The sequence below is a fragment of the Parasteatoda tepidariorum genome, chromosome 5, assembly GCF_982258835.1.
Source record: "Parasteatoda tepidariorum strain Cologne lab strain chromosome 5, Ptep-v5.0, whole genome shotgun sequence".
Classification (NCBI taxonomy): Eukaryota; Metazoa; Arthropoda; class Arachnida; order Araneae; family Theridiidae; genus Parasteatoda; species Parasteatoda tepidariorum.
The window spans coordinates 2,252,994-2,266,036 of record NC_141759.1 but is presented as its reverse complement, the minus strand read 5'-3'; the positions used below and the strand labels follow the sequence as shown (position 1 = coordinate 2,266,036).

At 33.2% G+C, this 13,043-nt stretch overlaps 1 protein-coding gene across 1 annotated transcript in view; it reads left to right on the top strand.

The window, feature by feature from the left end:
- Positions 1–13,043, top strand: part of LOC107437802 (aminopeptidase N) — a 142,756-nt gene that overhangs the window by 89,908 nt on the left and 39,805 nt on the right. The window contains exons 4-8 of the mRNA XM_043045904.3: positions 431–551; positions 6,014–6,168; positions 7,435–7,683; positions 10,826–10,891; positions 12,017–12,082. Coding sequence (XP_042901838.2) covers positions 431–551; positions 6,014–6,168; positions 7,435–7,683; positions 10,826–10,891; positions 12,017–12,082 — 657 coding nt within the window. The remainder of the gene's footprint in view (positions 1–430; positions 552–6,013; positions 6,169–7,434; positions 7,684–10,825; positions 10,892–12,016; positions 12,083–13,043) is intronic.

Here is a 13,043-nt window from a genome sequence, read left to right as displayed (position 1 = left end):
ATATCTTTTACATAAATAAAAAGATAAAAGTGAATTTTATTTAAATTGTTGTTGTCACGCATTACAGTAGTGAAAGAATAGAAATAAAATTATTTTCCAAGCATTAAAATCAATTAAACCAACTTTTTTTTTAAGATGAAGCTTAAAAGCTTAACGAAAGGGGAATTCATTGCTGTCTCAATTGACAAACAGACGGGTTTTTGATGATTTTAATCTCCCCTTTGCTCTCGCCAACCTCAACAAAGATGAACAGTTTTTTCTTTTCTTTATAATAGTTAATTTGGGAAGACACACAGGCACAGTTTATTTTATTACAAGGATTCTAAAACGATGCATATTAAGAGCGGTCATTACGACACACCCTTATGCATAAGTGCTCGATTTTTCTTTCTTTTTTGATGCTTAACACCTGATTAAATTTTATTTTCAGTTTTCCGTGTGGAGCAGAGAGTCTGTGATCGACACAACAGCCTACGCTCTGGATGTGGGTCCAAAAATTCTCAAATTTTATGACACTTTCTTCAACATATCATATCCTTTGCCAAAAATGGGTAATTCACATTCTATTTTTATACATTTGAAGACAATGCGGCAAAAGATATTAAAATAGAGAATATATTATCAACTCTTGAGTTTTTCTTTTTTTTTAATTTCCAAGCAAATTTATTCGAATATTTTTATTTTCTCTTTTGTCAAATTTAAGTCTAAATCTAATAATTAAAGATATCTATTTTTTTTTTAAAATCTCTTTTAACCAGAGTTAACCTATCATCAAAGATCTTTTTGTCTATTGTTGTTAGAATTATCCTGTCGTTAAAGATATTTATTTTTTTATCTATTTTTACCAGAGTTAACCTATCATCAAAGATCTTTTTGTCTATTGTTGTTAGAATTATCCTGTCGCTAAAGATATTTTTTTTAAATCTATTTTTACTAGAGTTAGCCTATCATCAAAGATCTTTTTGTCTACTGTTGTCAAAATTAAGCCTGTCGTTAAAGATACTTTTTTTTATTTTATCTATTTTTACCAGAGTTAACCTATCATCAAAGATCTTTAAGTCTATTGTTGTTAGAATTATCTGATCGTTCGCTGATTAGTTACGAAAGAAACTCTGCCATCAAATATTTTTTTTCTGTTTGAGATTAGAATAAATCTGTTATAAAATATCTCTTTTTCTGTTGTTGTAAGAATAATTCTGCCGTAAAAGGTCTTTTTTTTTCTCCATTGTAGCAATAGTAACCCTTGTTACCTAAGATATTTGTTCCTATTATTGCCATAACCATCAGAGAATTTTTCGTTTATTATTGTCAGAATTTTTTTTACGTCTAATATCTAATCATCTATTGTTGTCCAAAAAAGCCTGCCATCATAGATTTTTTTTTTTCTGTTGTTGTCAGATTAACACTTTGGTGCAGATGGGACACCGGTGTCCTTTTTTTATAAGAATAAAAAAGGACATTTTTTTGACGCACTAACTACAAATAAAAATATATTTTGGTTTTCTTTAATTGTAAGAAACAGTTTAATTATTATTTTAAAAAAAATTTGTCTGATTCTCGGGATTATATTTGTTCTAGAATATGAAATCCAAAAAGAAGTAGCGTGAATGTTTTTTACATTCTCAAAAATTTATTCATAGTTTATTTTGTCAATCGAAAAAATTTCAATGATGAATTACTGTTTTTATATTAGATATAAATGACTGCAAATTTGAAAAATTAATGTGAAAGTGAACAATGTTTGGAAAATTTCACCTTTAACGCAAAAAGGGATACCGGTGTCTGATGCTGTATTCCATAACCAAAAATCACTAAAAAGCTAAATATAATATTTTTCACTCATTTTTACCAAAACTAATACAAAAAAATGAAGAAAAAAATAATATTAATTCTGCGTCAAAGGGTTGATTTTTTCATCAAAGATCTTTTCGCATATAAATTAGAGAAAAAGTCTGTCATCAAATATTTCTCTTAGAGGTTAAAATAATCCGGTTATCAAATGTTTTTTTTTTTCGTTCCCTCCCTTATCAGAATATATCTGCCATCAAAGATTTTTTTTCTCTGTTGTTGCAATAGTAAATTTTGTCATCTCAGATCTTTGCACCTATTATTTTATTTTATAACCGTCGTTGAACAGCCAACCCAATTTTTTGGTTTACGATTGCTCATGTTCAACTCCTTGGCTTTCTCATTTTGAACCCAATCCAGAAGACAAGAAGACTCTTGGATCAGTACCCCCAGAAGTATGATTTGTTATGGGAACATGGAAGACTTTGTGACTCGACAGATTTGACCTGCATCAGTCACCATTTACTGCACGGGGAGTCTTCGGCCGGCGTGAGTCAGACCCATGACCTCTTTAACATCTGTCCACTGCCCTACCAACCAGGCTATCCCGGCCCCTGTGCCTACTATTGCGAAAATCATCCAGTTATCAAAGACCTTTTCTCCTATTGTTGTCACAATAAACCTATCATCTAATATTTTTCTGCCTATTGTTGCTGTAATTAACCTGTCATCAAACATTTTTTTTTTCTTTTTGAGGTTAATCAAATATCCTGTTATCAAATGCCTCTTTTTTTGTTCTCTCCCTTCTCAAAATGTATCTGCCATCAAAGATCTTTTTTCTCTGTAGTTGCAACAGTAAATTTTGTCATCCGAGATCTTTGCGCCTATTAATGCGAGAATCATCCTATTAAAGACCTTTTTGGCCTATTGTTGTCACAGTAAACCTATCATCTAAGATCTTTTTGCCTGATGTTGCCAGAATTAACCTGTCATCAAAGAATTATTTTCACCTATATTTTTCAGAAAAAGTCTATCGTCATTGATTTTTTTTCTGTTCTAGTCAGATTAATACTGTCGTCAAACGTTTTTATTTTTTCTTATAGTCGCCACAATTACCCTGTAGTTTCTTCACGCAGTGATTAGCCGCAAACTACAGTAACTCTAGTTCGCTATTCTAGTACAGTACACTAGAATATCAGTGTTTCACTTCTCTGGGGCATATAAAGCAAATCGTTGGTTTAATTATTATTCCATACTTTTCAGGTTGATTGGATTTTAAAGTGGTTACTGTACTTACATTATAATAAATAAACAATAAAATTTATATAATTGTGGGTAAGCACTCAATCCTTGTCGTATTTACAATTCCTAATTGTATATAACCTTGTAGTGTTCAAACCTAATCCAAATAACAAGGAAATTCTTAGAACAATAACTTTTCTTAAGAGATAAGGGAAAAAGCTCCATCCACTCAGACAACCCCTGATTTAATATTCTAGACCAATACTTAAGGTCTGCGTGAAAGGGAATACGAATTGACCAACCATCACCGGTTGGAAGAATCCTAACCACTATTGAATTTGTAATGTTTCTGAGAAACAGTCTCCATCGATTGGCGAAGATATAAGAAACGTTTTTCATGGAAACCTTGTGAGCCCTCATGAAGTGATAATACACTGGTGTGCAAAACTTAAGCAACAAGTGGTTTTTCGGCCACAGCTCACCAACAAAGTATAAGATAGCCATCAAATTGCAGTGTAATATGCACGTAATTCAGTAGAAAGATTATTTGTATGCAAATTTTAGAAATAAAACGTCGTAGGTGATGTAAGTGTACGTAAACCTTGTGGGTCGGCGCGCGCTGGTTAAAGCTGTGGTAAAAGGATGAAGAGCACCGTAGTTAAAGACATTCGCTGCAAGTGATTTGTTTTGTGAAACATGTCTTCAAGAAATCATTTAGACGACTTTACACGAGGAAGAATGATTAGGAAGCTTGAGGAGGGGCGTAGTGTGACCAGTGTCGCCGAAGAGTTCGAGATCAACAAAACTGTTGTTTCTCGTGCTTGGAATGCCTTTAAGACTACTGGTACAGCTGTTCGGAAGGTTGGTGGTGCCGTCCAAAGAAAACAACACCAAGAGATGACCGTTACATTGTCCTCCAGGCGAAAAGAAACCGTTTTCAGTCAGCGAGCGCCATATCTCAGCAACTGTGCACAGCCACAGTACGACAAGTATCAATATTTACAGTGGTCAGACGCCTCCACAAAGGTGGCTTATTTGCTAAATGTCCTGAACGCTGCATACCTTTAAAAGTTAGCCATCGGTGGAACCGTTTAGGGTGGTGCAGAGAACACGAAACCTGGACACCTCATCAATGGAGTCGCGTCCTCTAAACAGATGAGAGTCGTTTTTGTGCTACAAGCGATTCTCAACGTCAGTTGATCTGGAGAGAGGTTGGAGCTCGATTTCATCCCAATAACATCGCGGAAAGAGATCGTTACGGTGGTCCTGGAGTTGTCGTCTGGGGTGGCATTATGTTGAACGGGCGGACTGAGCTTCAGATCTTCGACCGAGGTTCTGCAACTGGAGACCGCTACTGCAATGAGGTAATCCTACTCCATGTGCGTCTGTTCCGAGGGGCCATTGGACCAGACTTCATTTTTATGGATGACAATGCCCGGCCACACCGTACTGCTAATGTTCAAGAGCTAATGGAAAGTGAAGATATCACACGAATGGATTAGCCAGCTTACTCTCCAGATCGAAATTTCATAGAGCATGTGTGGGATGCATTTGGGAGACGTCTTGCGATACGACAGTATCCTCCTGGTAACACCCATCAGCTGAAAGATGCGTTAAAGGAGGAATGGAGACGTTTACCCCAAGAACTCCTGGATAATCTGGTGCTTAGCATGGAGAGATGATGCCAAGCAACAATTACAGTAAGGGGAGGGCATATCCCATACTAGGGAACATCTGCCAGTTGTACTTACGCTTCTTCAGGCAATCATGTGTAACGGCACTATATGTCAAATAAAGCCTTTTTTTGTTCCATACCCTACTTTAAGCTTTATATTCATTTCTGCGCCATTATTCTTTTACAATCGTTTTAATACAAGATAATGTACATCATATTCAAATTCCATGCCAATCGGATGATTTCCTGTAGAGTTATGACAAAAAACGCACTTGTTGCTTAAGTTTTGAGCACCAGTGTAAATTACTTCTTTGTGGCTCAGCCCAAGTCAAAGTTTCGATGTTTTTCCATTGATGGACCAACATAATCTTGATGGTAACCATCAATAATTCCATCATGAATCATTATATTTTTGATAATAGCCAACATAAGTAACCATCACCCCAATGTAGGAATTCGGACTGATTTAGGATGGTCCAACATAAGAATAGCAACTTATTTTGATGGTTTATTCATGTTGAACTAGCAGAAATTTCTCTCATAGTTTCTTAGAATACAAATGTAGGAACGATCATGGACTATCATCACCCCAATGTAGGAATTTGGACCAATATATTAAAAAACCAAATTGTTTTGATGGCATATTACTGAGAAGCAACAAGAATTCCCATGAAACCATCATGAAAATGTATAGTTGGGACCATCTCGAATCGTTATGGACTGTTGGTTCATGAGAATCAAACTTTTCTTGATGGTTAATCATCATAGTATTAAAGTATCATTTTCCATCATGGAATGATAGTAGTTTGTTGGCATATCAAGAACCATGAACGCATAAAGGAAATTGTTGGATGATGGTGACCATCAAATGATGTTGGAGCATCAGGAATCGCACTGAAACCAACAAAATCTTTTGATTGAACCATTACGAATTTTGACTTGGGAGGGGATGGAGTCTCTCATTCAGATGAAACATTAAGATTGTTTGCTGAAACCAATACAAAAGTGCTGACGTGAAAATATTTTACGGGTTAGAATCCGTTTGCTATTACGTATAGCGCAAGCGCGTTCCACCCAAAAAGTTCGTAATTCACGTAATTCCTTATCTTCTGGATTAGGTTGAACATTGATAGCGCTATAAGCGTAAGCATTTGATTGATATTGATAGCGTTGATAGCGATTGAACATTGATAGCGTTATAAGTGATAGCATTGATAGCTTGTAAGCGTTATGTGGTTAGCGAACTTGACAATAGTTTTTAAGTTTATCTTGAAGGGGAAAAATGACTCTTTTCGCATTGTTTTACAGATATGGTAGCAATTCCTGACTTCAGTGCGGGTGCCATGGAGAACTGGGGTCTCATTACTTACAGGGAGACAGCTCTTCTGTTCGATCCCCGCTACTCGTCTGCCTCCAACAAACAAAGGGTGGCAACGGTCATCTCGCATGAACTCGCCCACCAGGTAAGCCACTTTTTAATCATTCTTTCGGTGTCCCCAAATGTAATCCATTTTGCCAAATTTTGAATTTTTATTTTTATGGAATTAAGTCTAACCTAAATGAATTGCGTTATCTTCTAAATATGACTACATTCAAATAAAAAGGTCAATGAAATAGCATTCAAACACTTTACACACAAAATATTAGCATGTATTCAAATGTAAATTATAGATTAAATGCATTTGCTGAAAGTTTGCTTATAATACACCAATGTGAAGTGAAGCTTAGCCTGCCAAGTACTAATTCATAAAAATAATAGAAGCTTAACTGCCTTACGTATAAAATGTACTTTCTACAAACGAGTCACAAATTAACCTCATGAGTATTCTCAATAAAACTTTCTTTGCAAGTACTATCCCCGAATAAAACCTAAATTGTTAAATAATGTTAAAGAATAAAACGTCATTTGCAGATTTACGGATAAAACCTTATTTGCGGTTGTTTGCAAAAATACGCCTCCTCGATGAGCTGACTTACTTTTTTTTAAATGCACATTCAAAAGAGCTTTATAATTTTATCTATTACAACCTCTAACTTTTGATTTTTGCGTAATTCAAACTATTTTTATCAAGACAGTGGGTTAATGGTGGCTCTCTGGATTAGTGGGCAGAGTGAGTTAATGGTGACTCTCTGGAAAGCATCTTGATCCGAAGATAAAAGCCATCACGATTCTGATTCTCTGCAACGGGGATGGCTCATATGCTTTGGTAGCCCGAACTCTTTATAATAGAACAGTTTAATGAAGACCCTCAGTCCCTACGCAGGCTGATCAACGTGTTCACCCACCCACCCACCACCTTACTGACTGGCCAGTGACTTCAGTGTTCTACTGTGATCAGTGTTCTACTGGCACTCTGTGCGTAGATAGCGTAAATAAAAAGTAAAAATGTGTTTTTTACTAAAATGAGTTGGCGTTTTCCCTTTCGGGTGTAGATGCGTGGACTGTGTTGGCGTACAAACACAGACTGAGTTTAGAAAAAGTTGTGCTTGCCAAATTGGCGTAATTACAGTGCGCTAAAGGAGATGCTCCAACGCCAAGAGCGTAATTTATAAATACAGAACACACTCCATCATCAAAAAAAATGCCTGACTTTACTAATATTAACAGTTTTTATAATATTAGTTCATTTTTTAAAAAAAGTGCTCGCTGTGTTTAAAATGCTACCACTAAATAATTGCAAAATTTTCCGCTCAATAAGGATATAAGCTGAAATAATGTATTTTTTCAGTGGTTCGGCAACTTGGTAACTCCTAAATGGTGGGACGACCTGTGGCTGAATGAAGGGTTCGCGAGCTACGTCGAGTACCTGGGAGTAGAGGCGGTCCACCCTGAATGGAAGATGAGCGATCAATTTGTCCTGGATGACCTGCAGGATGTTCTTGACCTGGACTGCCTAAAGACTTCTCATCCCATCTCTCTGCCTGTCCGACATCCTGATGAAATTAACGAGATTTTCGATAGAATATCATACGGAAAGGTATCTTTCTATTTTTAGCATCGAATTAATATCGATTATAATAGTGAAATGAACATAATTAATATCGAATAAATAATTATATCACAATTTACATAAGTAATAATAATTTCAGTCGATTTAATGATATATAGTTAATATCGAATGAATGATATATAAGTAATCACAAAAAATAAGAATGAATTAATGATAATTAATAAATAAATAATATAATTATTAATATCGAATGGATGATATTTTTTCCTATCGAAGTAGGAAAATTTAAACAAATTTTAGATAAAAAGTTTAAATTAATAAGTCGAAATCGAAAAGGGCTAAAGACAGCTAAAGCCATATTTGTCTTATGTAAACGATTTAAATTAAAAAGTAAGCAAAACGAAATTTTAAAAATATGTATGTTAGCAAAAACAGCACTTCATCAGGGGGACACACTGTGTGCATTGGAGCCATTTTTCTGTAGTCAGTAGTGAAACCCAAAAACTCACTTATAATGGAAAAACTAAATAAGAAAATTATATTCCTCAAAAATTGCATTTTCTAAAAAGAACTAAACTTAGAATAGAACTGTAATTTATCTAAATAAGATATTGCAATACTTCAATAATTCCTCAGAAATCGAGATATTGCAATACCTCAAAAATTCAAATTTCTTACTTGTTCTTAATTTCTCACTTCTTAATTTAAATTGATATTTTTTCCTGTCATTCGTTCATAATTACATTTGTCGACAGTAATTTTGTGAAAAGGGTCTCATAAACTTATCTAAACTGAAACCAATTATAATCACAAAGAATTTTTCACACAATTTTTTTTAAACATTTTTAAAAATATAAACAAAAATTTTATGGAAGTTTTTTAACGTTAATGCTCTAAATTTTACTTCATTTTTTACATATAGTTATTTAATTTTAAAGACGAAACACACACGACAGATAAGAAGAATCCAGTTACAGTGGTGTGCGATGAGGAAAAAGAAAGAACACTACCGCAACAATGAAACATTTATACCTAACTGGGAGGCTTCACCCCCTGCTCGCTATCGCTCTCCAGACCCCACAACTGCTTTCCAAAGTTCCCTTCAAGAGTTGGGCAAAAATATAATAGATTACAGTTATCAATTACTTGTAACCGTAGTTTAAACTTCTCATAATGTTGATTAACACTATAATTCTGACGACAAGTAACAATAATATACGATTATATGCAATCATGATTATATGTAATCGTTACAGGCTATCGAGATTACATGGTATTCATGATTATTGTATATTCTGATCACTTGTAATCACGATTTATACAGTGACTGGTATATTTTGATTGCGCCGACTGGCCTATGTAGGGGTCAAGGAACTGGCCTTGCATCAGAAAGGTTTATGGTTTGAATCCAGGGCAAGGCATGCATGTTTTTTCATTCTCTGAACTGTCTGATCCTGCTGAGTGAGAGCAACGTTGGTGAATGTTGAGTCACATAGTCGCTTTGGTTAATGTCCGAAATATATACTAGGTCTAGTTAAGTGCCACTGCCCGGTAGCATATCAACTACCTTTACATCTACAGTATCCCCAAGAGATTTTGAACTCTCTGATTGGATTTCTCGGCATTGCCTTCTGTTCTTTTTGTAGCTTCTCGCTAGTATCATTTCTCCCTAATTTGTTCACAAAATGTAAAAAATAAGTCACGGTATATTTCTCACACTAATTTTAAGCCAAATGTTTTGTACAAAATACTTTCATAAACGTGACAAACAAATAATTTCCTGCAATTAATATTTACAATCCAATTGAAATGTACTAGAATCAAAAGATAGAATTTTTTATAAATTTATTCTTCCATTACTCATGGTACAATGGACAATTCATAATCATTCACTTTGATGGGAATTATGCATCAGAAATTAATAAAATAAACATTTTAAAGACAATTGCTAGATTTCTTAGATGTCAAATAATAATTTTTCGGTATTACTAAACATTTAACAAACGAAACAAAAAACGTTCAAAAAAAGTTATAAGTAGGTAGGTATAATGCAGATATTTTTGTTTTATTTAATGAAAATAGATGACGCCACTAATAAAATGTTAAATTTAAAACTTAATTTTAATTTAATTTTAGTAATCCTCAAGAAATAAATAAAATATTAATTTCATTTGATAAACTTTAATTTCATTCAAGAAATATCAAGTTAAAACTATTGAGTATTCATTTCATAGTGGATATAAGAATTGAGTATGGCAATTAAACTTCGATTTCAATGTTATTCCATAAATTAGAGTTACATTAACTTCATAAGAATTCATGCGTATGATAATCATAAATTTAACGAAAAAGAATTTCCCATAAAAATTAAGTACAAAATTTTTCTTAAAATGTCTGAACTAGTTACTTGTCAACAAACAAAACTTTCTCCTTTAGGTTTCGAAGTTCTAGAATTCCATTTCGTATTTGTAAGTTCCCCAAATTCCTTTACCCATTTGTTCCAATCTTCTAAATTTAGAATATTGCTTCTAAGGGTAATAATATTTGATGAAATAGTTCCTATTTCATTTTTAAATGAAGAAGGCATTTTTTCAGGCGAAAAAACTGACATTTCAAGTTTGAAAAACAAAAGCTATCCTACGGAAATCGCTCAATTCTGAAAATAAAAAGCATTGCAGAATGAAATAGCGTCACAGAAGGCGTTGACGAGAAATCCAATCAGCGGCGTCAAAATATCTTAGGAATACTCTAGATGTAAAGAGAGCTGCCCGGTATACCCTACACTAATGTTTTTTTAAGGCCCGATACTCCGAACACTGCTGTTTCGTCTAATCTATCCTCAGCAAATATTAAAATATCGAATAAATTAATATCAAATCGGATATAACAAATATTCAACAAAGCGAGTGTTGACATGTCTTGATTTCTGTTATTCACAGTAACTTCTTTTTTCTTTAAGTTATATAAAAGTATATTATATGTAATTAGAATAGTTTTACACGATTTTTCCACTCTCTCCATTACGATGGTTTCATTAAATATTCTTTTCCCGTACGTTTTAGTAAGAATTTGGAATAAACTTGTGCCGGTAACGGAGAGTGGGAAAACGTCTATTCTATATACAGTGAGTTTACAGAATATAGATTCATAAGTGTTCCATTTATTGTAGGGAGCATCTATTATCAGAATGATGAAGTACTTCCTTGGAGATGACAACTTTAAAAGGGGATTGGCGGTAAGTCCCCATTCCTACAATATTTCAAGTGGTCTTTCAAATGAGCCAATAAACTGTTTAACATACGCTTTGTACGGTATACAGTTAGCAAATTCTTAAGTAAATTTACCTTCGGTTAAAAAAATTTACCTTCAGTTAAAATCGGTTAGTAAATTCTTCTTCTGTTAGCAAATTCTTAATGGGTTAGTAAATTCTTTTTCTGTTAGCAAATTTTTAATCAGTTAGTAATTTCTTCTGTTAGCAAATTCTTAATCGGATAGTAACTTCTTCAGTTAGTAAATTCTTCTTCTGTTACTGCAAATTCTTAATCAGTTAGTGAATTCTCCTTCAGTTAGTAGATTTTTCTAAGCTATCTTAAATTGTGTATTTTTTTAAGTGTTAAAATTGTACCCAATGTTGTAGAATATGTTGAATGCTGACTATCTGGAAGTTACAAATTTGAACTATTTTTAAAATGAAGAAAAAATGTAAATGAAGAATTTTTAAATACAGATTTCAAAGGACGTTAAATACAAAGCAATTAATTTTTGTAACTAGATTGACTAATCGATAAAGTCAAAAATGTATTTCGACATAAATTGAGCTTATTGACTGTATTCAAAAATATTTCTTCTAAATGTGTAAAGAATGTTCATAAAACAACGTAATGAAATAGAAAATATAAATTTATCTTTTAAAAAGTTTATATAGCAGAGTGTTTTGTGTTGACAACTATTAATGCATATTTTTAGAAAACATGTCACAAAAAAGTAGGCATATTGGGCGTCACAAACTAATATTTAAACTTCAAAATCCAAAGTATCGTTATTTGGAAGACGGTACTGAAAACATCAAAACCAATTTAATTGCCTTATGAAAATTGAAGATATTTTGAATAATAACAAGTCAACACCTGTGTATTTACTCCAGCAATGGAACAGGTTTTATAGTTTTCAGTTTACGGCCTCCGCAGTAGTGATATTTTAGATATTTTTTTAGTAACTTTGTTTTTCCTCTCTAAAAGAATGATTTGCTAATGACGCATATTTTTCCCTTTTTTTTTGACAAGGATTCTAAAAATATGCATTTAGGTGTCGTTTTTAGGAAACACCTCTTATTATTCATTCATATTGCTTATCATTTCAGAATTATTTGAACGCCAAGAAATTTGACAATGCTATTCAAGATGATCTCTGGCAATATCTCACTTTGGTTAGTAATTTATCGATTACCTTATCTTAGAATTATACCTAATTTGACAATAAAAAATAAAAACTTATATACCATGTGCAAGATGTTTTGTAAAGATTGCCTTTTATGAAGAATTCCACAAATTTTGAAAAAAGTTTTCACATTTCGATAGTTATTCTTAAAAACTTTCACGCTCTCTGACGACTAAAAATGTCTTCAAATCTTAACAAATGTACTTCAATTGTCTCGAATTTTTCCGAAATCTTCTCACATTTTACAACCAGTGAATCAGAAATGCACATGTTTCTTTTAAACAAGATAATTTTGTCTGACATAAAGTAGGAGCGAGAAATAAAACAGAAAAAAAGGGGATCTGAAAATAATTTCGACAAATAAGTAAATTCCTGTGATAGACAAATGCGGAATATAATATGATGTGTCTAAACTGCTTCGTAATGAAATAAAGTTTGATGAAGATTGTTCTGCATCTGATGCTATGTCATCAATTTAATAAAAAAAGCTTTGTTCCAAACATAAATATAAACATATGGTTCTCGTCCAATCATGGTTTAGAAATATGTATAATAACAGGGCTACATTCCTGTTATCATTGGTTATGTTTAGCTCAAATAATTCAGTCGTGAACCAATTATTCCTTGATTAGTTTTATTTACGGGTAGGCTGGTGGCTATAACATTTCACATCTCCACTCCACAAGGGAGGGGGGTGGACAAAACACCGGATGGTTCCGGCACATCTTATGTGGAATACATCATACAGCAAGAGTCACGCAAAAACAATCGCTCCTGCATTAAGTACTAACAGAAAATTAGGTGAAATTTTTATATTATTTCGATATATTTTCCTTTTTACAATTATATATTTTTTCTTGTTTTCTTTGTATTTTTTGCTTATTTTAAGGATTCTCTGCACTTGCAACTTATGCATAGTAAATAAACCGTTTTATAATATTTTCTTAATT